Source organism: Lepidochelys kempii, chromosome 16, assembly GCF_965140265.1.
Source record: "Lepidochelys kempii isolate rLepKem1 chromosome 16, rLepKem1.hap2, whole genome shotgun sequence".
Classification (NCBI taxonomy): Eukaryota; Metazoa; Chordata; order Testudines; family Cheloniidae; genus Lepidochelys; species Lepidochelys kempii.
Window position 1 is genome coordinate 8182418 of NC_133271.1, and position 26318 is coordinate 8208735.

The 26318-nt window shown below is 54.5% G+C and overlaps 1 protein-coding gene across 11 annotated transcripts in view; it reads right to left on the reverse strand.

Moving 5' to 3' along the window:
• Positions 1-2584: 2584 nt before the first annotated feature.
• NDOR1 (NADPH dependent diflavin oxidoreductase 1) overlaps positions 2585-26318 on the reverse strand; it is a 47656-nt gene continuing 23922 nt past the window's right edge. For 9 of the 11 annotated variants that reach the window (XM_073315002.1, XM_073314998.1, XM_073314994.1 and 6 more), the window contains 8 exons: positions 25551-25672; positions 22229-22449; positions 20434-20541; positions 19235-19349; positions 18148-18294; positions 17108-17226; positions 8829-8923; positions 2585-2847 (listed from right to left, as the gene is read on the reverse strand). In XM_073315002.1, coding sequence (XP_073171103.1) covers positions 2703-2847; positions 8829-8923; positions 17108-17226; positions 18148-18294; positions 19235-19349; positions 20434-20541; positions 22229-22449; positions 25551-25672 — 1072 coding nt within the window. In that variant the 3' untranslated portion in view covers positions 2585-2702. Of the gene's footprint in view, positions 2848-3734; positions 8725-8828; positions 8924-17107; positions 17227-18147; positions 18295-19234; positions 19350-20433; positions 20542-22228; positions 22450-25550; positions 25673-26318 lie in introns of those variants that run through there. The other 2 variants (XM_073315004.1, XM_073314995.1) reach the window with 2 other exon arrangements.

Consider the following 26318-nt stretch of genomic DNA (forward strand, 5'->3'; position numbering starts at 1 on the left):
TCCCATCACCTTGTGCATCTCTATCCATCACACTGTCACCCTGACCTTATCTTTAGGATGGGTCAGTGTGTTCCTGTTCTCTTTGGGGAATGTGTTTGGCATCGAGGTGTTCTGGTACCACCTTTCTGGAATGTGCTTGTGTTTATATTCTTATGCCTAGCACCACTTAGGAGTGTGTTTCTGCAATATTAGCCCTGTTCTTGCCAGATGCTGTGAGCAGGGCTGCCTCTTGCTCACAACTTAACTTTGCTTTATAGCAGCAAAGTTTTGTCTACTTTAGCCCAGGCCTCAGGCCTCATACCAGGTTTCTGATACATGGGCTTGTGTTTCAGGCCTCTTCCTACTACGCCAGCAAGCAATCTTTGTCGGTACCCCTCAGCAGAGGGGATTCGGATTCTTCCATGACTCAGGGATCCTCACGGGAGAGCAACCTGGTTGGTAATGGTGAACTTGGACCCTGTTCCTGAGGGTGAAGCACGCTGAGCAGTGCTGGAGATGGTACAGATGAACGGTTCGCGCGCTCTCTGTGACTGTGACCCGGGGAAGATGATACCGGAGCATGTGTCTAAGAGGCTTCCTTTAAGCTGACCCCATGTTTGGAGGGCTGTGATCCCGGGGCTGCTTGCCAGAGGATTCCTATTGGTCCTATGGCTGGGAGAAGCCTCAGCAGTCTCCACAGCAGGATGTGAGGCCTCCTTGCTCCCTGGCCTTCGAGGAGACTTTTCCCTTCCTTTGAGTCTTTCTTTCCGGTGAATGGGGCCTTTTCCTCCTCTGAAGCTTCGAAGTATACTAAGCTGCACCATGAGCTCTTCAGCCACTGAAGTGCTCCCCAAGCAGCTACACCGATGTACGGGGGTGGAGGGGAGAGGAAATCAGACCCCACAGGTCTCAGGGAACGCTCCATAAGGAGCAGCTTCCATAAGTCTTCCCTCAGCTCCCTGGATCTGCTCTCTAAGCTGGAGCAGCCCCTATACTTAGATGGGATGTGGGGCTCTCCAAGGTAGCGGAGGCAGCCAGAATGGTCTGTGATAGGTCTGGCGGGGTTTGAACCCAGGGGTTTTGGCCTAACCCACCTGGGAAAGGCCACCAACAAATAGGGCCCGAGGTCAAAGCAGGCCCTGCCTACAAAGAAAGGAGCGGGGAGCCCCTGAACACACAAGTCTGTGCTAAATAACAAACAAAACAAGAAGAAACACGTCCAGAAATAAAAGAATCAAAGTGAGCTGTGCAGCTAACCAGCAGTGCCGTAATGCTCCACCTCGAGCCAGAGACATATGGGAAGGAACTGACATGTGGTTGTACGTGCACCCCTCCCTCTGGCCCTTTGTCCTAGAGCATGAAGGTGTGTGGGGCACAGGCACGGATGTGCAGACGCTGCTTCCAGCCCCTTTTCTGCTTTTCAGTGCTTTCTGCCTGCACTGCCAGCAGGGACCCGTGTGCCAGCACCCCTGGAGCATAGGAAGGGGCTGGGCAGAACGTCCAGTGAAAGCACTGGCTACCTTCACCAGCAGCCCTCCACACAGCTGTTGCTGAGAGTGAATGTGGCTCCTGGAGAAGTCCTCCCTTCCAGGTGCGGCTGCATTTGATTGGGACTGGGCCCTTGGACCAGCTAAACCGCAGCCCCCACACCCCTCCAGATTCCAAGTGCAGGTCCTGCATAAATTCACTGGGTTTGTAGCTCCACTGGACAGCAGCCCCCTCCCTCCGCCCCGCTTTCAGCTGCTTGCATGGCACAGAACTGCGTGGGAGGAGGTTTGGCTGCTTGGGCTGCTAGCTCAGAGGTGATACAGGAGGCCATTGGGGACTGGGCAGGGAACCAGTTACTAATGCCCCATTTAAACTGTCCTTAGCAGGTGTCGGCTCAGCTCTGGAGGAATGGGGAAGCTCACTTTTCTCTGAGTCATGCGTTCACACTACTGGCAGACTCCGGAACATGACCTGGCGTCAGTGACACCTGGTTCAAGTATTCAAGGACTCGCTATCTTCCCTACATGACCCCACCATTCTGCAGTAGGAGGCAGACTCTCTGAGAGGAAATGGCTTTGTTTACATGGGCGGGTGACTGGGTATACTCATGATCCTGCCATGGACTCACTTAGCCTTGGGCAAGCCATTTCCCTTCTTTGTGCCTCAGTTTCCTTTCTAGAGATGGGAATAACGTGACTCAGCACTTTGTAAAGTGCTTTGAGCTCTGCCTAGGAAAGATGACAGGTAAAGAGAAACTTCCTGTTCTTGAAGAGAGCACATATTTACACAGCCCCTCGCTAACACCCCTTGGCCTCCAACTCCACAGATACCAGCTCGAGTCCATCAAACAGCTGTTCTGTGGCCAGCGTGAGAAGTCTGGGGCCTTGGCCTAGACAGGCAAAGCACCACCATGGCTTGGCAAGGAGACTGAGCACCCCCTCCAGGCCAGGGGTGAGGTGCGCAGGTGGACGGGCAGCGTGCGGGACACTGATGTTGCTGCTATGGGTGCAGGGACTGGTGTGGGGACAAACCCAGCCACATCCAGGACCGACACCCTGGCACCGGCAGGGCAACTGTGCCGGCTGAGATGCCCTCAGACTGAAGTGTGAGGCTGATACAAGGTGCTGACGGGTTTATTGGACGTTGTCTGTGCCTGGACACTCCCACATAGCTACAAGTATTCGGCTGGGTGGGGGAATGGCTAGGAGCAGGCAGTCCCAGGCCCAGCTTCAGGCTTATGACCAGGTTTCCATCTGGAAGCGATGGGATCTCTCCAAGGCTGTTAGATACTCCTCAGCTTCTGAAGGGGACAGGTCCCCTTCCAACTGGAACATGGATTTTAGAGCTTCTGCTACTGCTGCTGGCATTTGCTTGGCATTTCTGGAAGGGAGAAAGTCTCTATTGTAACTGCAAAGCAGAACACAGGACAGTCTCAACACATCTGCCCTCCCTGCTCCCCCGTAAGACCAGTTCTGTTCATTCCTATTGCCGATGGGGCTGGGGCAGGGCTTTCTGTGCAGTCCTGGATACAGTTTCTGTGCTGGGCTGGATACAGCTCTCTCACTATAGCTACCCCTCCTACTGCAGAGCTGCACAGTAGGGGTTGGTTTCAGCTCTGTTGGCCCGGTCTTGGGACCAAAACCAGCTCTGCTGCCCTGACCAGTACAAGGCGAGCTTCATCGGAGCTACACTCAAGCCCTTTCTCCAGCCCTGCCATGAGCACACAGCTATTCCCAGCAGAACTAACCTGGCTCACCTGGATGCAACCCATTGGCTGCCTTGTGGGTCAGTCCCTGCACGGTGGCTTTACAACCACGCACAGCAGCATAGGGCCCATGGGCACATTGCTGGACACAAGCCCCCTGCAGAGCAGCTTACACTTTAACCAATGTGCTCGCCAGACAAGGGAGGGTCCGACACCCAGCAGGGAGTATATGCCCGTGGGTACTCAGCTGAGGCACATGGCTGCGAGCAGGGGTTCCCAGGCATTAGACTCCTCGGCACAATGCGGCAGCCTGCCTGGCTTTGCACTGAAGGAGGCTCAGGGGGCTACCCTGGATACACAGCCCCAAACAAAACATTGGGTTCTAAAAGCCCTTGTGTCCATTCCCTGGCAAACGGGGCCACTATCTCGCAGTTCAGCTCCAAGCTCAAGCACTCAAAAACAAGGACACAGCCAGCTACAGAGTCATGAAGCTCAACCCCCCCCCACCCTCCCCACCACATCACAAACCACAGTATAAAGCCATGCTGTTTCATCATAGCGCAGCAGTCTTAAAGCAGCTCTGTGGATTGTTGGTGCTTTCCAAGTATTAATTCATGTATATATGTAAACATCCATTGTCTTCAGAGAAGATCCTTGGTGATCAAAATCACTCTAAAGGGATTTGTTAGGTGGGAGATATCCCTCACTACTTAGTAATTTGCGGGGGAATATGATAGCGGCTTATCTAGGGCTGCCACGGATCTTCTGTAGCGCGCAGAAGAGGGTCAGGATAGCAGGAGAGTGTTGGCTTGTTTGGAGTCCATGGCTGCCCTTATAAACTCACATGGCTTTGGTTAGGCACCAGCATGGATTCTGGCAGGGAATCAATTTGCTGACCACCGTAAGAGCTGAAAGGCCTCCTGAGACAATCTACATTAAATCAGTCAGTCATCCAGCGTGGATACATAGACTCCCAGGATCCTGAGCAGAATGCCCATACAGGCAGGCATTCAGCGAAGACCCTTGGGACCATGGACAGGCTGTATGGTAGCACTGGGTAATGATATTGTCCACCCCTTACTATGAAGCAACGGTCCCCCTGCAAGCTGGGTGACCTGTGATGTCCTGTAAGGCCAGAGTGACGAGCTACTGAGGAGGATCTCAGGAGGGCATTAGGGAGGTTCGTGTCACTGTCTGGAACTTCAGATGTTTCCTGGACTTGGCCAGATGTCTGTATCCCATGATGGGGGGCAGTCCTTTCTGCGGAACTGAATACCTTCCATCAGCCCTTCCGCAGGAGTTAGCCAAGGTCCTTTGCTGGGTCTACGGTACCCTCATTTATGGGTACGGCCGCTGTATCCACTTCTTTGGGCTGCAGAATGTCAAAGACACTGTGGGATTTCTCTTGTATCCCATTCTGAGTCTAGGCCTGTGCAACTCTGCCAAGCAGCTGGTCAATGAACCTGACCCTCAAAATTTTAAATCCAGGTTGGGAAGTTTTCTAAAAGATCTTCACTAGGTTCAAACAGGAATTAATTCAGGGCAGTCCTATGGCCTGCGTTCTACAGGTCAGAATGGATGGTGATAGGTGTGACAGAATATACCTGGAGTGGCCAAACTTACTGACCCTCCAAACCACATATGACAATCTTCAGAACTTCAAGAGCCGGGACGTGTCTGCTGGGGCTCGGGGCTTCTGCCCTGCAGGAGGCACCAGCCAGGGCTTGGGGCTTCAGCTCTGTTCCAGCTGAAGCCCCAGGGCCTTGCAGGTGCACCCCGCAGGGCTGAAGCCCCGCCACCACCCTCCTTGCTGGGCAAAAGTCCCTACCCCACCACCCTGCTGCAAGGTAGAGGTCCCAAGTTCCCCGCAAGTGGAGAATGGGTGGGGGGTATGAGGGGCTCTGTGAGCTGTACTTTAACTGTAAAAGAGCCGCATGCAGCTCACGAGTCACAGTTTGGTCACCCCTAGAATATGCCCCTGTCCACTACTGTAATAATCTTTGTACACAGCATGCTTTGCAAAGTATCATTTGAAAGCTCATAATTTGCTGGTCATTATTGTCCTAGTAAAATATGTGTGGCAACATTGTATGTGAATTTGGAAGATTCCACTGTATGGCGTTACTCACACATGTTCCAAGTCTGAGGAGTGGCCAAACCAGTTCCTTGGAGACAAAGGGCGAGCTGACACCTCTGCCACGTGTAAACAAGGTCAGTGGGCTAAGTCAACCTGCTAAGTGGCCATTCTTTAGCAGGAAAGAGGGCTGGTGTGAAAAATCTATATCTTAGCAGAGAAACAGCATGGACTTCCCGTCCACTGAGTCTGCCTGTCCCCATGCTCCCAGCAGGACATGCTTCTCAAAGAGAGGACAGGATGATAAGAGAAGGGGCAGACACCGCAATGGATCCCCTCCTCCTCTCTCTTTCTGTGCATCGATTCACTGCACCAGAAGGAACAACAGACGCAGCCATTACAAAGAGGAAGGGGTCTTGGCTTAAGATATTTGGCCAGTAAGACTGTTGAGAGCATGTGGTGAGAAAAAATTCAAGTTGAGTTTAACAGAGTTTGTTAAGTTAGCCATTAGTTGTGTTTTATCATTATTTTTCTCGTAACCATTTCTGGCTTTTATGCCTCATTACTTGTATTTACTTAAAATCTATTTCTTTGTCGTTAATAAACTTGTTCTATTGTTTTATCTAAGCCAGTGTGTTTAAATTGGAGTGTTTGGGAAACTCCATTTGGGGTAGCAAGGTTGGTACATATCAAAATTTCTGTTAATACAATGACAGACTTTATATGAGCTTGTCTTGTCCAGGGGAGGGCTGGGCAGTACAAGACACACATTTCTGGGGAAAGCCTGGAGCTGGGAGTGTGCTGGGGTCATCCTGAAGTATAATGCAGAGCCTGGGCGTGACTGGCTGGCTGCAGGTAACATGGCTGAAGCTGGGAGTGACTTACCTTCTGGAGGCTGTTTGTGAGCTGCCGCAGCAGCAGAGCAGTGTAAAGGGCAGCCCATGTTAGAGGGCAGGGGTGACTCAGCTACTCGCTCGTCTAGATTGTGCCCGGGGTATGTCACAACAGGGTTCCCCACTGGCCTGGGAATCGATTAGCGTGGGCCACTGGGACACCTACTCTGGGGACTGTCTGGCAACACCAACCACCATCGAAAGACAAAACATGGAGTAGGGGGTGGTTACTACAGTGCCCAGACTCACGGATATGGGTGGCAGGAAGCGGCTGGGGCTGCCCTTGGGTTAGGGGCAGTAAGACAGCCAGGATACGTGCAGCCCTGACAGTGCTGGTGACTTGCAGACTCTGGGCCCACACACACAAGGCATATGCCCAATCCTCCAGCAAACAGGTCTCCCTCCCCTTTGGGTCCTAGTGCTGGGGCCAGGTGCTGTGTTTCGGCTCCTCCGTTTGAAAACGGTGACCAGTTGTTCTTTGGGATGATGGAGTTCTGAAATGCTCCCTGAACCATCCAGTTTTCGGCCAGATGACCCTGCTCATCGAGGCAGCCAGCAGGAGAGGTTTCCTGGGGAGGATGCTTAGTCCAGGCATTTCCTGGGTGACCAAGGAAGACATAGTGTGTACTTCCAGGAATGCAGGGGAGTCTCACCCCCGGGATCAGCAGAGAGGTTCCTGTTCTTGTTGCGGATTGGCAGGAAGCTGAGGAGGAACAGACCCTCCTGCTATTGCTATTAAAGAGGACAGAACTAACGATGCTCCGTGTTAACGTAGCACTTTACATGCTCCGGGTGCTGGACAGACATTACATCTGCCTTCCCTAGCCCCATTCACCCGCTGACCTCACCGCACTTCACAGACGCCAGCAATGCCACGTAACTTCCCTGCGTGCGAGACAGCAAGTATTACCCTCATTCAACAGATGGGAGAATGAAGGTGGACAGGTGATGTGACTTGGCCAAGGCCACCCAGTGAGGCAGCAGCAGAGCCAGGAATAAGCCCAGGTCTCCTGGCTCCCACTCCTTGCTCTCACCACTAGACCCCACTCTCTGATTAACAACTGTTGGGATTTGACTGGGCTCAGATCAGAATTCGTGAGCACTGGGTTCTGGGCAGAGATCTCAGGAGCTGTTTCGAGGCAGCTGCGCAACGTTTAGCCAGTGACAAAGCTCAAGCCTGTAACCTGGCTGTGACGCAAGGCAGTGATGGAGTCAGGCAGCACGTGCAGGCCTGGCCAGAGGTGAGGGAGGCTGCTCCAGGAAGTCATTCTCCCAGGAACTAACGGAGGGAGACAGGAGACTCTAAGGAGCTAGGAAAGCTCCTATTCCTAAGCCACAGCACAGAGGATTGGCTCCTTCTGTCTGACATGGCGCACTGACATGGGCTACTGGTGATTTGGAATCGGATTGGCTCTCCTATGAGACGTGGCTTTAATAGCTTTGTTCTTTCCTGAAGATTATGTTGGGCTCTTCCTTTCCCTGGGCTTTACCCTGGGGATCCCAGAGGGCTGTGTGTGTAGGGAAGGCCAGGTGGGCAGGCTTGGATGAAATACTGTGAGCTGCAGTACCACTGCTGAGCTGGACGGGATACTGACTGGCAAAGAGAAGCACACCTGTCTGAAGGAACTGGCAGTGACCACCAGGAACACGGAGACTGGAAGTCTTAGGGTCTCGCTGGCTGTCTCTCCGCTCCTGTAGTCCCACACAGCAATGATGGCCCCTGCCAGCAGCTGGCAGATGTCCTCTCTCATCTCAGATGTGGGCCACATTGTGCTCACTTGGGTCTTTGTCACCCTCCGCCAGATTAATGTAGCTCTGTTTGGGGCTGAAAGCTTCAGCTGGTGCATGATGTGCCCGGGGCACACAGATAGGTATATTGTGTGTGCTCTGCATTGGTTGACAATTGACTGCTGCGTGTCTGTCAAGGTTCTGGCAGTTTATAAGGCCCTAAGTGGTCTAGGCCCCAGCAATCTCAGAGTTACATGGGCCAGGGTGCTCGGGTGGAACTCACAAGGAGCTAGAGAGGGGGAGGGTATTTTTGTGTCATCTCCTTAGTAATAATGCTGGCTCGCACTTGCACTACAGAGCCTCAAGTCACCACAGTTGGGGTACCGTATTCAGGCTCTCTCCCCTATGGGGACTATTGGAATTCGGTTTGCAATTGATCCCTAGCTCCCAGTCCCTTAGGCAGGTCCTCTGGCCATCAGCACAGTATGTTCCGTTCGGGGAAATCCCTGGACTTCTGAGTTCTGTACAAGGGGCTCAGATACCATGAGCATGGCCCTCAGAAATGTGTGTTCTCAGTTCATTAAATACTGCGATCCCACAGGGAGAGGTATGCAGGGTGGCTAACCCCAACCAACTGCTTCCAGCTACCAAACCGACCTACAACTCTACCTGACACCACTTCCTGCCAGCTCCTGAACCTGCCGGCTGTGCCAATGGCAGGCTGAGCCCACTTCGCTCTGCTAGGGCCTCGCCTGGCAGCCCGTGCTGATGGGAGCTTCTTAGCTCCGCAAGGGCTTACCCTGCAGAATAGGGGAAGTAATTCCTTGTCTTTTGCTCTTACATGAGGCACCACTACCCTGTTAATGAGAGGAAAGATGGTGCCCAATTATAATGTGAACCAGGCTCCAGCATCCAGAGCTGCCGTGGGAGAGCAGCGCTCCTGGTGCAGCGAGATACTCACCCCGCCAGGTAGATGTGAGCGTTCCCACGGCTCAGTAGATCCCAGACCAGTCCTTTGTTCTCTCTAATTCTGTGCTGAACATAAATCTTCTCCTCCTGCAGGGAAACACACACCCCATGCTAGCCAGCCATATCCAGTTATTGGTGTAGACACCAGAACTAATGCACCTTGCCCATCCCTAGGGTGAGAGCAGGATCGCACTGGTCAGTTATTTAGTGTTTCAACAGGCCAGTTTATTCTATGACATCAGAAGGCATCAAACCAGGCACTTTGTAGGCTCTACAGAATAAGGCCTTATGATCTCTGCTCACACAGGAGATCCTCAAGCTCACAGACAGATAAGGTCCAGAGGGCCTGTGGCACTGGGAGATGGCCACACATGGATCACACATGGAGCTGAGTGGCTACCATAAATGGTTTCCTTTCAGGACACCGATCCCGTCCCTGCCTCTCCCCCTCAAGCAGCTGTTGGCACGGGCTGAGGTGCTGCTGGGCCATAAGTCAGAGAAGCTCCAAGGAGCAGGGTCCCTAGAAGCAGTCCCTTCTCCCGCAAGCCAGTGCTGAAATAAGCAAGCAGCGCTGCACTTCTTTAGACAAGTGCCCAGCAAGGCACTCCTGCCAGCGAGAGTCCTGCACCTGTCCTGACTGCAGCTCCCCTACCTCACCCCAAGTGCCAGTGTTTGAGACCGCTCCTGCCGGCATCTGCTCCATGGCCAACCCGGGCTGTGAACCCCACTGCCAGAATCTGCCCCAAACCCCACTCCCCTCTGGGCCTAGAGCTAGCTGGTGCAGCGGAGAAAGTGGGCAGGGCTGGCCTGAGAGGAGGGGGCCAGGCTGACTAGGAGATTACCGGATTCAGAGCATCTCCTAAGCAGCCTCCCTCCAGCTGAGCTCCTACGGAGCACGGGCAGGAATTTAAAGCTGCCCTCCCAAGGCAGAATTCCCAGGGGAGAATGACAGAAGCACCAATGCCTCTGATGCAGCTATGCCCACAGGAGACAGCCTGGCACCCATCAGCCCAAGCACAGCCGGGCACTCGGATATCAGACGTCTAACTGCTCGTGCTCCACCACTGCCTGTCTGTACGCAGCCTGGAGACACCTCCAGGGTGGGCCAGCTGGGTGAGGGAGAGCATCTCCGATGGGTTCCCTCTCTGCCACTAGAGAGGGCTGGAACAACCTCAGCCGGAGTTGGGAGGGCACTGGGTGCACCTTTCACACTTGCCAGGGGTCTTTGGCATTGGAGATATAGCTGGGTGCGAGCCCAGGAGATTGCTGTCTTTTGCCCCTTTAGTCTGGCCCTGTAATGGTTTCTGCTCTCAGCAGGGAGGCTGGTCTGGGCAAGATCCCCTGCCAGACATCCCTGGCTCAAACACCCTCCATGCTTTCAGTGACATTCCCCCAGCCACTACAGAGCACCCTGCAATGTCACACCTCAGAGTAACTCACAGAAGTGGAGCAAGGTCCCATGGGAAGAAAATCAAAGGGAAAAAGGAGTTCAGAAGAGCAGTTCCTCAAGGAGACAGTATTAAAGACATAACTGCACACTATTCAGATGCGAAGGAAAGACAGCAAGAATAGTGAGAGGCCAATATGGCTCCATCAGGAGCTCTTTAATGACCTGAAAATCAAAAAGGAATCCTACAGAAAGTGGAAACATGGCCCAACTGATAAGGAAGAGTACAAAAGAAAAGCACAAGTGCGTAGGGGCAAAATCAGAAAGGCTAAGGCACAAAATGAGTTACTCCTGGCAATAAGAGGTTCTTTAAATACATTAGGAGCAAGAGAAAGACAAAGGAAAGCATAGGTCCTCTACTTAGCAAGGAAGGAGAGCTAACAACTGAGGTCATCATGAAAGCTGAGTTACTTAATGCCTATTTTGCTTCAGTCTTCACTGAAGAGATTAATGATAATTAGATACTCAATAAAATTAATATTGACAACCAGACAGAAGAAACACAAGCCAAAATAGGGAAAGAACAGCTTAAAGAAGGGGAGGGATAGCTCAGTGGTTTGAGCATTGGTCTGCTAAACCCAGGGTTGTAAGTTCAATCCTCGAGGGGGCCATTTAGGGATCTGGGGCAAAAATTGGAGATTGGCCCTGCTTTGATCAGGGGGTTGGACTAGATAACCTCCTGAGGTCCCTTCCAACCCTGATATTCTATGATTCTAAGAATGTTTAGATAAGTTAGATCTATTCAAGTCAGCAGGGCCTGAGTGAAATTCATCCTAGGGTACTTAAGGAACTAGCTGAAGCAAACTCAGAGCCATTAGCAATTATCTTTGAGAATTCCTGGAGGATGGGAGAGGTCCCAGGAGACTGGAGAAGGGCGCAAACAGCACCTGTCTTTAAAAGGGGGCTCAAGGAGGACCCAGGGAATTATAGACCAGTCAGCCTAACTTCAATACTTAGAAAGATACTGAAGCAAATTATTAAACAGTAAGTTCGTAAGCACTTCGAGGATAACAGGGTTATAAGGAATAGTCAGCATGGATCTGTCAAGAACAAATCATGCCAAACCAACCTAATTTCCTTCTTTCAGAGGATTACTGATGTAGTGCACGGGGAGAAGCAGTAGACATGATATACCTTGATGTTAGTAAGGCTTTTGACATAATTCTGCATGACATTCTCATAGGTAAATTAGGGAAACGTGGTCTAGATGAATTTACTATGAAGTGGGTGTGAAACAAGTTGCAATACTGTAATCAAAGAGTAGTTATCAATGGTTTACGGTCAAATTGGGAGGATGGATCTAGTGGGGTTCCACAGGGGTCAGGCCTGGGTCCACTACTATTCAATATTTTCATTAATGACTTGGATAATGGAATGGAGAGTATACTTATAACATTTACAGATGACACCAAACTGGGAGGGGTTACAAGCACTTTTGAGGACAGGTTTAAAATTCAAAATGACCGTGACAAATTGGAGAACTGATCTGAATTCAACCAGATGTAATTCAGTAAAGACAAGTGCAAAATACTTCAGTTAGAAAGGAAAAATCAAATGCACCACTACACAATGGGGAGTAATGGTCTAGGCGGTTGTACTGCCGAAAAGGATCTGGGGCTATAGTGGATCACAAACTGAATATAAGTCAACAATGTGATGCCGCTTCAAAAAAGGCTGATAGGATTCTGGGGTGTATTAACAGGAGTGTTGTATGCAAGATACTGGTGAGGCCCCAGCTGGAGTAGTGGTGTACCACAATTTAGGAAGGAAGTGGGAAAACTGCAGAGAGTCCAGAGGAGAGCAACAAAAATGATCAAAGGTTTAAAATCATAGATCATAGAATATCAGGGTTGGAAGGGACCTCAGGAGGTCATCTAGTCCAACCCCCTGCTCAAAGCAGGACCGATCACCAATTAAATCATCCCAGCCAGGGCTTTGTCAAGCCTGACCTTAAAAACTTCTAAGGAAGGAGATTCCACCAACTCCCTAGGTGACACATTCCAGTGTTTCACCACCCTCCTAGTGAAAAAGTTTTTCCTAAGATCCAACCTAAACCTCCCCCACTGCAACTTGAGACCATTACTCCTTGTTCTGTCATCTGCTACCACTGAGAACAGTCTAGACTCATCCTCTTTGGAACCCCCTTTCAGGTAGTTGAAAGCAGCTATCAAATCCCCCCTCATTCTTCTCTTCTGAAGACTAAACATCCCCAGTTCCCTCAGCCTCTCCTCATAAGTCATGTGTTCCAGTCCCCTAATCATTTTTGTTGCCCTCCACTGGACTCTTTCCAATTTTTCCACATCCTTCTTGTAGTGTGGGGCCCAAAACTGGACACAGTACTCCAGATGAGGCCTCACCAGTGTCGAATAGAGGGGAACGATCACGTCCCTCGATCTGCTGGCAATGCCCCTACTTATACATCCCAAAATGCCACTGGCCTTCTTGGCAACAAGTGCACACTGTTGACTCATATCCAGCTTCTTGTCCACTGTAACCCCTAGGTCCTTTTCTGTAGAACTGCTGCCGAGCCATTCGGTCCCTAGTCTGTAGCAGTGCATTGGATTCTTCCATCCTAAGTGCAGGACTCTGCACTTGTCCTTGTTGAACCTCATCTGTGAGGAAAGGTTGAAAAAAACCTGGGCATGTTTAGTCTTGAGAAAAGAAGATTGAGGGGGGACCTAGTAAGAGTCTTCCAATATGTTAAGGGCTGTTACAGAGACGATGGTGATCAATTGTTCTCCAGGTACACTGGAGGGAGGACAAGAAGTCATGGGCTTAATCTGCAGCAAGCGAGATTTAGGTTAGATATTAGGTAAAAGTTTCTAACTCTTTAAGGGTAGTTAAACTCTGGAACAGGCTTCCAAGGGAGGTTGTGGAATCCCCATCATTGAAAGCTTTTAAAAAAAAGTTGGACAAACCCCTGTCAGGGCTGGTCCAGGTTTACTTTGTCCTGCCACAGTGCAGGGGGCTGGACTTGATAACTTCTCGAGGTTCCTTCCAGCCCTACATTTCTATGATTCTATGTAAACATAGTAAAGGGGTAACAGGAGCTTTACCAAATGGTTAATCAAATCGAAGAGATTGTTAGAGAGTCTTGAAACCTTGGTCCATACCCGTCTGTAACACCATCTACTTATAGCCAGTCTACTAACACAGGCTACTCACGTGGGCTTATGCTTATAAGTGCCATAAATCATTTACTAACCCATTAGAAATTATTGATCTATGCAGCCTTAATGCAGTGAGACCCAATCCAGACACTATGACAGGTGACTGACACTTCATTTCCACACCCACACTGAGCCAGGCTCTTGCAATTTGGTACATAAGTACAGGAAGATATCCCACGCACCAACTTGACCTCTGATGACCTCTGATGGAAGGGCAATTTCAGGACCCCTTTGAGCTACAGTCTGGAGATCTGGAACACACTGTCCCTATGGGAGATGTCCCCAAAGTAACCTGTGATACTGGCTGGCACTGTGGCACGCCATCAGTGTCATGAGTACATCAGTTATGTCCATTCTTTCCAGCTGGGACCCATATTGGGCAGGCTGCTGTAAGGTACTCTGAGGTGCACAGCTCTATTGATAAAATTTTGGCCAAAAACTTCACTAAAGGCGAGTGAGCGTGTGGCAGCCATGGCCACCCAAAGCTCAATGTCAGCATCATTGATATGAATTGGTGAAGTGCTGACAGCAGTCCTGCCAGGCTGGGGCTCCGAACAGGTTCTTAAAACACCCAGAGCTAGCTGGGAACACCAGTATTCCGGGTGGATTGTAAGCACCTACATTACAATGCGTCTAAACCTGAATGTGGCACACTGAAAATAAGCCAGTCAGATGGCTTTGGATTGGGATCAGTCTCTTTCCTGCTTCGGAAGAGGCATGGATGGGGCTGGAGAACTAGGGAAATGAGAGGGTGGTTGTGACACGGAGCCCCATTGGTGCTAGCTGGCAAAAGGCTCGCTGTTCTTCCAAGCAACTCCTGTCTCAGACCTGGCAAACTCACTACACCTAATACACCACTTTCATGGTATTTATCCATAAAGGATAGCAGGTCTCCAATGAAAGCTGGTCACTTATCAATACTCATTGTGAGATGTGTGTACGGTTGTATTTAAGGAATAATGTAACTATATTGAAAATTATGCCCTTATGGTCTTGGAGGGAAAGTGAAGCAGCAGGGAATCCTATGTCTTGGTGATGGCCATTCAAGCAAGAAGGAATTGTCACCCCTCTCTGGCTAGGTAGTTGTGTAATGTATTGCTCAGTTGTCTACCACTGCAGCAACCCAGAAAAGTCGATGGAAAACCATCAAAGATAACGATAAAAGATCAAAACCACCTGGCAGTGAGAAGGAACAATATGACAACAAGGGGATGGCCTTGTCTATGAATAAAGATAAAAGACTGATTCAGTATATCACAGGGTGGAGAAAGACACTCTATATCCATTCACTGAGGAGACACCTGGACAAACAGGGGTACTTCATGAAAGACTGGGTCATGGCTCCTTGGGGCCAGCAAACGCTGTGAAAGTCTGAACTTTGGGGGTGAGAAACTACGCTATTAGCTAAGAAAAGGCACTCCCCTCCCCCAGCCTGGGTGACACCGACATCAGCCCAGCACGCTCCCACATCCTTCGGTGACTCCGGCACAGCCTCTGGGCTCTTGCTCAGCATCCCGCCAGCCACTCTCAGGGCTGAAGCGCGTCATGCGTGTCTCTGGAATCCTGCTCTCCCTTCAGCCCAGGGGCAGATCACACTTGAAATGCTGCACCAATGCGGCTGTCCCGCTGTCGCACTTCAGAGGGGACACCCCGGCACCAACAGGAGAGCGTCTCCCATCGCAGGTTCTCCACCTTCCCCAGAGGCAGGAGCTAGGTCACAGGAGGAGCCGACCCAGCGCTGTCTGCACCGGGGGATACCTCGCTCGGGGGCAGAGGGGGGAGATTTTCACACCTCTGAGCGACACAGTCATACCACTCTCAGCCTGTAGCGTAGACCTGGCCTCAAATGACTGGGAAGGGTCACTGGGAAGCAAGGGCCCCTGCAGGCCATGTGAACCCTGGAAAGGCTGTCACATGGCCTGAGTGGGGTGTAGCTTGTGCTAGGGACAGCAGGATGGTGGGGACCTGCAGCTGACAGCGCCAGCCCCTCACAAGCAGAGGGAACGCCCTCCCTGAGTGCTGGGCCTGTCTCTCAGATGGCCCAGCAGAGAAAGAAAAGGTCCAGCAGGGTCTCAGCCACCTGCTGGCCAAGGGCAGATACCACAGGTGAGCAGGCAGCAGCAAGGTGCGGGGCAGTGCCCTGGGGAGAAGCACAGTGCCATTAGCTAGCTGCACAGATCCTGCACAGGGGCCTCTCCCAGGCCAGCTCCAGTGCCCATCTTTCAAACAGCCTCTGGCTAGAAGGGGTCCCCCCAGTGCCCCAGGCAGGCCCCTCCCAGCCTTCTCCTGCCCAGGGAGGGCTCCTTCTGAGGCTGCAGGTCCCCCCCAGCGTGCCATGCCTCTTGCTGCACCTTCCACTCTACCCTTCCAGGGCACACAGCTCCCTGGCGAGGACATGCACTGGCTGGTAATGTGTGACTACGCTCCTTTTTGCCTTGTCCCTGGAGGGGGGCTTTGGAAATGACTGTTGTGCACTGGACGCATTTCCACTGAATGTCCAGGCTGATCCCCAACCTCGTCTCTCTCAGGACTCACCTCCTCCCCTTCCCACACCGTGTGTTTAACAGCAGAAACAACATGACACTTGCCCTCTCTCCCACTGTCTGCCTTCCCAGCCTGCAGCAGAGAGAGCTTGCTTTGGTATGGGGGAGGCGATGAGACCCGATGCAAGGGGCTCTCTTTGTACAGAAAAGAAGTTATTGAGGAAAAGCGAAGGGCACCAAAATGAGGTTTGTGTTTCACCCTGAATGGGGCTGGTTCTGCTGAACCAAAAGGGAGGGGAAGACACCAAAGCACTTTACAAGGGATTTCTGAAGGATTTGCTGCTTCCCAGAGGCGCAGCCCCGCTGGCTGGGATGTGCAGCTCTCTGGCAGCACACAACAAGGCTACGCAGTGCTTTAGGACAGGAAACAGAGGAATATCCTAACTAGAGGGGAAACGCAGGCAGGCAGAACAGCTCCATCCCAGCTAGAGTCTGGCAGACAAATCCACAGGACAGTCAGTGACTCAGCCAGGCCAAGTCATCTGGAGACAGGCAGCACCCACAGCCCAGTGCCCTCAACTCTCTGCTGGGCACTGGTTCATTTGTGATGGCACTTCACTGACAGCCTGCACTTCACGCAGCACAGGGCTAACACAGCCCCAGTGCCCCCCTCCTCCAGAGCTCGCCCCAGCTCTGCCCAGGAAAGGAGATCCCTTCCCCAAGGACTGGGCGCATCGAACCAGCCCTGCAGGCTCAGGGAGCCGGACTGCAGAATCCCAGCACTGCTCAAGGAGATGGGAGGTCACTGATTCAGCCTACAGCACAGCAGCCTAACTGGCCTGTCCAAACCACTTACAAGCACCAAGCCCCTTGTGCGACTGCCACGTCCCATAGGGAGGGGGGCCATGGTACTGGCCAAGGTCCAGGACATATCAGGCTGCAGTTCTAGTTTGGACGCAAGGCTCCCCTCTCCCCCTGATCTGTGTCCTGCTCCAAGGTGTCTGCCATTTAGCAACGAGCCCCTGCCATCCTGCAGCAGGTGGGGGTGTGCTCTGCCCGTCACTCAGCAGGAGCTCAGCAAAGCCATCCCACACTGAGAGCCCATCACAGGGCACTGTCCCCTGGCCCTTGTCTGCACCCGCTGGCGGCCGCTCCTTGCACAGTTACTAACCTGGTCCCTGGAGAAGGCTGTAAAGAGAGTCAGGTGCCCGCTCTTCACCAGCTCCTGCCATTCAGCCCTGCAGTAAAAGTCCTTGGATTTCTGGCGGCAGCCAAAAAATAAATAGTTCCCTGCAGAGAAATCAAAGCGGAACATTGGAGTGAACAGAGCTCCCCGAGGACTCGACTCTGAGCGGAGACACAGCCAGCCTCCCCAAGGGTGCGGGCAGGGGAGCAAACGTCAGGAGCCAGCCATGGAGGGCACTGGGCCCAGCCCTATAGGTCAGCCTATGAGATGCTCCAGAGAAGGCCCCGTCCAAAGCAGGATCATGCAGAAAATTGCCCAGGACTGGCTTTGGCCTACATGAACTGTTCGCTTTCATCCTTAATCCCAGGGGCCGTCTGTGGAGACAACAGGGCCCAGCATGCAATGCTCGCACTCCAGTCAAACCCTTGGGGCTCAAAAGGAAGCCTGCTGGGACCCGTGGACTCCATGGACTGCCGTTCAGACACAGGCAGCTCTGAGCATGTGTCCGATATTGGCCCTTGCTCTGGCCTGCCCTGCTCTTTGCCATGGGACATAGGATAATTGACCAGCCCCCTTCTCCGAAGGGCCCAATACCAGGAGCCCCCAACCCCCAGCTTGAGGGCCACCCACCAGGGATTCCCCCAAGTCTCCAAGGTTCTGCCCCCCACCCACAGCCCTGAAGGGACATCAGAACTGCCCCTCCCTGGGCAGAGCATAGACCCTCCAATCTGAGGGGGGCCCCCCTCTTCCCATGGGGCCCATGTACCAGAGACCCGCCTCACAGGGCCTGAACTCCAGAGACCCCACTTGTCCCACCCTGCTCCAGAGGCCTGGCTGCTGTCCCAGGGACACAGTCCAATAGTGCAGCCGGGGCCTTGTGCAGTCGCTATGTCCCCACGGACAATTTATTCTGGTCCACTTCTTGTACCCGATCTCCTGAGCCACACCCCTCCCCCTTGCCTTGGGCGCACCCCTTGGCAGCAAGGACGGGGCCTGCAGGAATCATTCCCAGGCGAGCTCCTCACCCTTCCTGCCATGTGCAACGCGCTCTTGTATGGCTGCTCTGAAGGGTGCCACTCCCGTGCCAGGGCCAATCATGATTATGGGGGTGTCTGGCTCTGCAGGGAACTTCATTCCTCCCCTCTTCACCCACAGAGGCACCCGGACATCCCCTGCAAAAGGAACAGGCTAGGTACAGTCATGCCTCAACCACTGCAGGTCCTAGAACTGCAATTGCAATGTAAGTGACAGGTGTCCGCCGAGCAGAGCACTGCCCTGGGGGCAGCTCGGCCCTGTGCCAGCCAACCGTTATCCTGCACTATAGGGAGAAGTACAGATGGAGCAGAGAAGGAAGCAGCAAAAGCATGTTATGGGCCCGAGGAACCCGCTAATTGCTGCAGCCCTGTGGGCACGCTCAGAGCGTTTGGGGAGATGGACTAAATATGACCCCATCGTTCTTCCATCCATGGAGCCAAATCTTTATTGTTCTACCAGGCGCTGGAGTGAACCCCAGAGACCATGCCAGCAGGTAGCAGCACCAGGGCCAGCTCCTCGCACAGACCTGGCCCCGGTGGGCAGGAGGGGCCGTGCTGGAGAATTGGTCACCCCGAGGATGGCATTCGGGGCGGCAGGATTGACCTCGGTGAGAGCAGCGTGGGAAGGTCCAGCTACCCTGACAGATGGATGACTTCCTGCCCCGCATCTCCTCCTCGGGGATCCCCGTGAGGGAGCAGAGGGCCACGCCCCTAGGGAGGGAGAGATGGACAAGGGTGATGCATTTAAAGGAAACACTTGCCTGCCCAGTGTCAGTGCAGGACCCTGGAGGCTGGACTCAGCACTTGTTCTGCAGGAGGGTTCGGAAGAGGGAGAGGAGCTCGGGTCCTTAGGGTGGGGACAGTCAAAGAGAGGCTGCGTGCCAAGGGGAAAGCAGGGCAGTGGGTCACTGTTCACAAAGTACCATGAAGAAGAGGGAGGCAGTGCGTTTGGCCTCTCGCCAAGCTAACCCATGTCCAACTACATGCAGGCTCTCTCTGACACAGAAGGGGGCATGCCCATAGCCTAGGAGCAGTGGAGCACCCAGAGCTCTGCCTGTGATATCGAATGACCAGTTACCTTGCTGAGGGTTGAGGGATGCCAGCCAGGTAGAGCAGAGGCCACGTCGGGGTTTGCTGAGACGAGTCTTGTACTGCACCACAGCCAGGAGGATCTGGAGTCTGTTGGGGAGAGCCTGGGGGCAGAAAGGTGCAATGTGAAACAGTGGCCCAAGCCAGAGCAGCCTGGGTGCTGGGCTGAGCAGAGTCAGCCAGGCCCTCCCGACTAACACCATGGAAGACCAGGGCAAAGCCCCTCAAAGGGCACCTAGCCCAGCCAGAGATGAGTACGGGGGAGATGGTGCAGAACCAGAGGGACTGACGGGCTCTGCTGATGCGGTAGGAGATGGGACACGGGAGCGGCTGGAGCACTGGTTTGCAGGAGGGGGCCAGTGGTCAGACTGGGGAGGCAGTTCCTGGGCCCTGTGCTCTCCCCACGCGGTTTGTACTTCCTAGCCTGAGGCTGCCATTTTGACAGCAGAACAGGGAATTCCTCCTTGAAAGTTCCGCTGTGACACCCTGACCAGCCAGCTCCCTGCACGCACAGGGCGCCTCGGATGCAGGAGAGAGTCCCAGGAGAAGCCCTCTCGACACAGCTAGACCGAGGAGACTTGCCAGCCCCGAAGGCTTAAGAACCCCAGGACGGAAGGGAAAAGCCAACTGGCTACTGGGCAACTCTTCAGCTCATCTTCACGCCCTCGCTCACCCCACAGGACAGGCTCCTTAGTCCCATCTACTGGTGGCAACAGGCAGCCACTACACCCACTGCCTTACCTGAACCATGCTGGCAATAGGGTACTACTGTCACACCCACAGCCAGAGGCAGGGCGGCCCAACAGTCCCCACGTGCGGCATGCCCAGTCCAGACACCCCTCACCGCAACGCAGCCTTCTGTCCACAGGGCAGGGGAAATAGCAGGGCCCATCCCTTTGGCTACATTCAACGCCAAAGCTCCTGTGGCTCCCAGGGGCGCAGGAGTGAGGAAACATGAGTGGCCAGAGCGGGAGGTTGGTGCCCCAAAGAATTAGCCATTCAACAGTCCCCACAGCAAGGGGCGGAGCCTGCGAGAGTTGTGGATGTCTGCAGGATACAGGAGCAGACAGCTCCTTCCTCTCTGGGCACTTGTTGGGGTCCCGAGCGAAGAGCCTTCTCGAGGCAGTGAGTTGTTAGTCCTAGCCCCAGCAATCTACGTGGGAGAACAGGCATGCTGGAGCTCCTTACCAGCATGGAGGAGGCGATGGAAAAGGCACGGGGCTGGATCCGGGGGATGATGTCCAGCAGGTAGTCAACTGGAACAGCACAAGCGGTGTGAGGGAAATCGCAGAGGACCTGGAAACACCAAAGAGATGTGAGAAAGGAGGACAGGACCAGGGAGATGGTCTGCCCTTCCTTCGGGATGGGCCCATGGAGAGAAACCCCTAAACCTGGCAGAAGCAGCCCTTTACTCAGCTGCCCAGTGCTGGCAATGACACAGATGGCATATGCCCAACACCCCTTCTACACAGGAAGGATGTTGACAAACTGGAGAGGGTTCAGAGAAGAGCCACGAGAATGATACGAGGATTAGAAAACCTACCTTAGAGTGACACTCAAGGAGCTCAGTCTATTTAGCTTAACCAGTCAATAAGTACCTAACTGGGGAACAAATATTTAATAATGGGCTCTTCGATCTAGCAGAGAAAGGTGTAACACGGCCCCGTGGCTGGAAGTTGAAGCTGGACAAATTCAGACTAGAACGAAGACAGACGTTTTTAACAGTGAGAATAATTAACCTTTGGAACAACTCACCAATGGTCGTGGTAGAGTCCCCATCACTGGCTATTTTTATATCAGGGTTGGATGTTTGTCTAACTGGTCTGCTCTAGGGATGACTGTGGGGCAGGTCTCTGGCCTGTGCGATGCAGGGGTCAGACGAGATGATCACAACGGTCCCTTCCGGCCTGGGAGTCTCTGACTCTACACACTGCTACCACTCAGTTCTCCTGGAAGGCAACCTGGGAGCGGGGCAGCCTGCAGCCGCACCCTCAGCACTGGTAGGTCCTCCCGATGTGCTTGTGCTCTGCCCCCCTCCACACCAGAGCCCTCCATGGGCTCCCGGCCTTGCCTCGTTCACAGAGCACTCTGCACCGAGGAAAGGGCACTTGGGACTGTGGAGAGCGCTATGTACAGGACACAGTTTCAGCACTGGGGCATGCAAGCCCAACCTTGCTGCTGGTGTCTAGGGCTTCCTGGCCAAACAGTCTAAGCCCATAAAGAAGGTTCTTTTCTTGCCCTTCCTCCCCCGCATTAAAAAACCGGGAAATTCCATAGGAAAAAAATATGTGTGAAGGGAACAGCAAAGTTGCAAATTAAGTCCAAGTCAGGGAATGTCCAGGTCACGGTGCCTTTGTACGTGAGCATTTACAGCGTGTGCATTACACCCCGGGTCTTTCAGCACAGGACCACGTGCATTGCACAGTTCCCTGTCCTCGTTCAGTGCCCAGCTAGGACAGCGTGAGGTGAAGGAGATGGGACTCCTCGTGAAAGAGCCCTTAGCCCTCCAGGAGGATAGGGAAGTGGGGCTGGGGTCTGTGCGAGGGATGAGAGGAGCAGGGGGGGAAGTAATCACGTGCAAGGAGGGCACAGCCTAATCCTCCCCCACACTAGGACAACCCCCACCACTTTCTCTTTGTTTCCTCAACTTCCCACCCCTCCACTTGCCCCCCAGCTCATCCTACCTCACCCCTCTGCAACCCTCCGTGGCCTCCAAGGGCTGCCTGGGACTCTGCTCTTGGCTGTTACGGGGACTGCGCCAGAGTCACACTTCTCCGCAAGGGCTGACCTGCTGCCCATCCAGGGCAACGCTGGAACAGGCACATGGCCCTTACTGACCCTCGCTGTAAAATATCTGTGCTTTACTTCATCTCCATTTGCCCAGCTTCAGGGAGAGGGGCAAGGCCAAGCAGAGCCAAGAACCCAGTGCAGCTCCCTACAGAAAGTCCCCACTCTCCCCGGCAGGTTCCTCCAGCTGCCCTACCTCCAGGGTGGTCCTGCGGGGCCGGCTGCAGTAGCTGCAGAGCTCCTCCTGGCCCTGCGCAGAGCTGAATTCCTGCAGCTTCTCACGCTCCAGTTCGTTTGGCGAGAACCAGGACAAGAGCTCGAAGAAAGAGCGACGGGGAACACAGGAAATGTCCAGGTAGCAGGCAACCAGGTGCTGGATGGTGCATGGCTGCGGCAAGTGCGCAGGAAGGGGGGTTCCTGCAAGGGAAGGGATGAGGCCAAGAGAGCTCTGGAGGCTGGCGCTGACCCAAGTAAGGGGCAAGAAGCCTGGCTGCACAGCTGCCCAAGGAGCTCCCCCCCACCCCGCCTAGGGCTGCCTCAGGCTTCGCTTCCGCTCAGAGCCCGACTGGAGCAGGAGAGGCTCTGCAATAGCAGAAGGCAGGTACGACGCAGTGTGGGAGTGATGCTGCAGCCAGCTGAAGTGGATTCTGTTGTTTCTAGGGGAGGCCAAAGCAAGAGTAACTGAGTCACCCCAGCAAATGGATTTGCCAGCACATGGGGGAGTTCAGTCGAGTCGAACCCAGTGGAAGCTCCCCAGGACAGGTGATTTACCTGAGTTGTAACTGAGCTTTGAGCTGTGGGTGCAGAGGTGTGCTGTACTCAGGTGCGTTTACACATAGTGCAGGAAGAGTCTAAGACGTTTTTCCTACAGCAGCATCTGTTAGGGCAACAGGCGCTTTGTGTCTCCCACGGCTATTTAAGGGTGGCACCAACCCAACCCCCCTCAGTTCTTTCCCTCGAGAGAGGCAGACTAGACCTATGAAGAGGGATGGAGCGTGGGTCGTGGAACACATGTCTGCATCCACAGCTCAAAGAACGACAGCGGCAGGAAAACCATCTCCGGCTCTCCATTCCCTAGATGCAGGCACACCTGAGTGCAATGCACATCTGCAACCGCTTGAGCAACCGGCCACAGCATTGTTCCTGCCAGTCTGAGGAGTCCTCACTGCTCTCCTCCCCTGGTCACCGGCACAGCCACCACTTCTCACCCCATACCCGTTTGGCCCATAGCCTGAGATGGGGGAGGCTGGGAGTGCTGCAGAGAAGAGTGGGTGCTGACCCACAGTAACAGTGATTTTCTTAGCGGTCTTGTGTTTGTGGATCTCACTCCCGATGCGCGGGCACCTCTGGGATGTGAGAGGTGAATCTTTGATCAGCAGGGTCTGTTGGCCTGTGACCTGCACATCCTTGTGCCCCGCCCGCCCGCCTGGGGGCTTGTAGGGCAGAGCAGCCCTGCCTGTCTCTTAGTCCCCTTGCTAGTTCAGAACCTTAGCAGAGATGGACGATGAAAGGAGCAGGGCTGGCAGGGTGGCTGGGGGGCCACACGGACAAACCACCTCAAGCAGTACAGCTACTGGAAGATCTGTCTCCTTCCAAGTTTCTGTCCGGGTGGGTCCCCGCCTGTGGTGGGGGACCTACCCAACCAACCGGCGGTAGCAAGGACTGCAGACCTGCTCTCCTGAGGCCAGATCTGGGCGATAATGTATTGTAAAAGTCTGCGCTGGGTTCTGCATAGAGTCTAGCCCTCTGGAACAGCTTCCCAACAGGAGGTGGAGGGGGTGGACAAAGAATTAATTAGCTTCAAGAGAAAGCTGGACAAGTGTCTGAGTGGATTGTACGATGGGGTTGCTTGTGATGGTGGGGGGGGGAGGGCTCAAACCAGAAGGGACCTGGCTGCTATGTCTTACGTACCTAAAACTCATGCATCAGGTCTTCAGCTGGGGGATGCTCCCCTCCCCACCCTGTACTCTGGGGTTTGGTTTCTTTCCTCTGAAACACCAGGGCTGGCCTGGCTGGAGACGGAACACTGGGCGGGGAGGGCCAGGGCTCAGAGGTGGCACGTTCTGTCTCTCAGGTGATTGGCTGGCTGGATCTTGCTCACCTGCCTGGGGCCTGGCTGATTGCCCTATGTAGGCTCAGGAAGGAGTCTTCCCCCAGCTCAGATTGGCAGTGATCTCAGGGGTGCTCACCTTTCTCTGCAGTGCGTGTATGCAGGGCACTGCCAGGATTATCTCACTTAATCATTTCCCTGACACTGGTGCACCTGAGTCCCTCCTGTTCTCTGCCTGTGGGCTGTGACGCTTTGGTCTCATTGCGGCTGCTGCGGGTAGTGTGCACGTGCTGGTGGCCTGTCACGCACAGGAGGTCAGAACAGATGAGCCTGGGACCCCTGCTGGCCTTACAGACTCCCAGGACAGGAGTGCTCCTGAGGCAAGCTGAAGAGACTGGCCGGGCTCCAGCTGCTTGGGCTCTGACTTCTGACCACTAGGAGAAGAGCTGCACTAAGCACATGGCAATGGGCCGGGCTGGCCGGGGCGGGTCTCGGGGCGGGTGGCAATGGGCCGGGCTGGCCGGGGCGGGTCTCGGGGCGCGTGGCAATGTGCCGGGCTGGCTGGGGCGGGTCTCGGGGCGGGTGGCAATGGGCCGGGCTGGCCGGGATGGGTCTCGGGGCGGGTGGCAATGGGCCGGGCTGGCCGGGGCGGGTCTCGGGGAGCGTGGCAATGGGCCGGGCTGGCCGGGGCGGGTCTCGGGGCGGGTGGCAATGGGCCGGGCTGGCCGGGACGGGTCTCGGGGCGGGTGGCAATGGGCCGGGCTGGCCGGGGCGGGTCTCGGGGAGCGTGGCAATGGGCCGGGCTGGGACTTGGGGAGGAGATGGGCTGGGCTGGCCTCGGGGAGGAGATGGACAAGCCCAGTGCTGATTTCTGGGGCTCTTATGAAAGACAAAGGAGGAAGACTAGCTCCTGGGGTCTCACCGGAGGAGCCACTGGTGCCCGCTGGGGCTGAAATGCTAGACCAGAGGGGTAGTCTGGGCTGGTCCCCTAGTGATGCCGCTGGGGCAGTCCTGGGCCCTTGGGAGGGACGTGTCTGGGTGTTCGGCCCCCACACTGAACCCCTGGAGCTGACACAGGCGGTAAAGCGAGGAGCCCCCCGACAGGTCAGCTCTGAGGAGAGGCAGCTGTGATGCCGAGGTGGAGCCCAGAGCTCCGTCTCACCGCCCCGGTGCAAGGGGGAACTGAGGGGCCCGCTCTGCCTGTCATGCCCTGAGGAGAGGGGAGGGCGAGGACACAGGCTGGACACTGCTGGTCAAATCCCAATCTCACACTTCTGCAGTGGGACCACACGGCCAGCGCTCTCACGAGACAGAGCTGAACAGTCCATCCATCAGTGGCTGACTAGCTCTCCTGCAATCTCCCAGGCTCCAAAGCCCAAGAGAGCAGAGACGGGAGCTGGAGCAGAGCCGCCGAACGGGCGGCCCCAGCCTGGCACGGAGAGGAAGGAGCAGGGGGTGGGGAGCGTACCGGGCTCAGAGGGCTTCAGCACAAAGCATCTCTCTGGATCCAGGCGCAGAAGCTGGCAGAACTGCTGCACGTCCTCGGGGGCGTTCCGGGGCTGGACCATCAGCACGTCTCCCGCCTGGTACCTGCAGGGCATGCAGCACACATGCCAGCTCTCCCCCTGCACAGCCAACCGCAGCAGAGGGAGGGCAGGGAAGGGAGCTCAAAGGCCACTGAGAGGGCAGGGTCTGAAAGGGGGATTGCCAAGCAGCGGAAGGAAGGTGGAAGCCTGTTCCTCACTGCAGGGCCCCCCCACGTGTGGAATCACTCTGCCCAGCTCCCTGCCGCCTTGGTTTCCAACAGCAACAAACAAATCCCGATCAGTACATTACCCTGACCCAGACCGGGGGGCAGTGCCGTCCCAATCCCCAGTTCGGGCCAAAATACAGCCCAGCTTTCCACCACCTCTGCTGAGTAGGGAGCCAGCCCAGCAGGGGTTACACGGCTGGAGAGCAGGCACCACTGGGGCCGATTAAACCACGGGGCCCAGCATCCTTACAGAAACCTGGAGAGGAGTGGCCAGGGAGCGGGAAATGGAGCCTGCGCGGCCTGGCAAACAGAGTCATCCCTTCCTGTGGGATCAGGTCAGCTCCCCTCCCGAGCAGCGCCTGCCTGGGGCATCACTCAAAGAGCTGTACAGTGGCAGTGAACCAGAGCGGTGGGGCCCACCGTTGCGCAGGTGGACGACTGACAACAGGACAATGAGGAGAGGTGCAGAAAGCCAAAGACTGA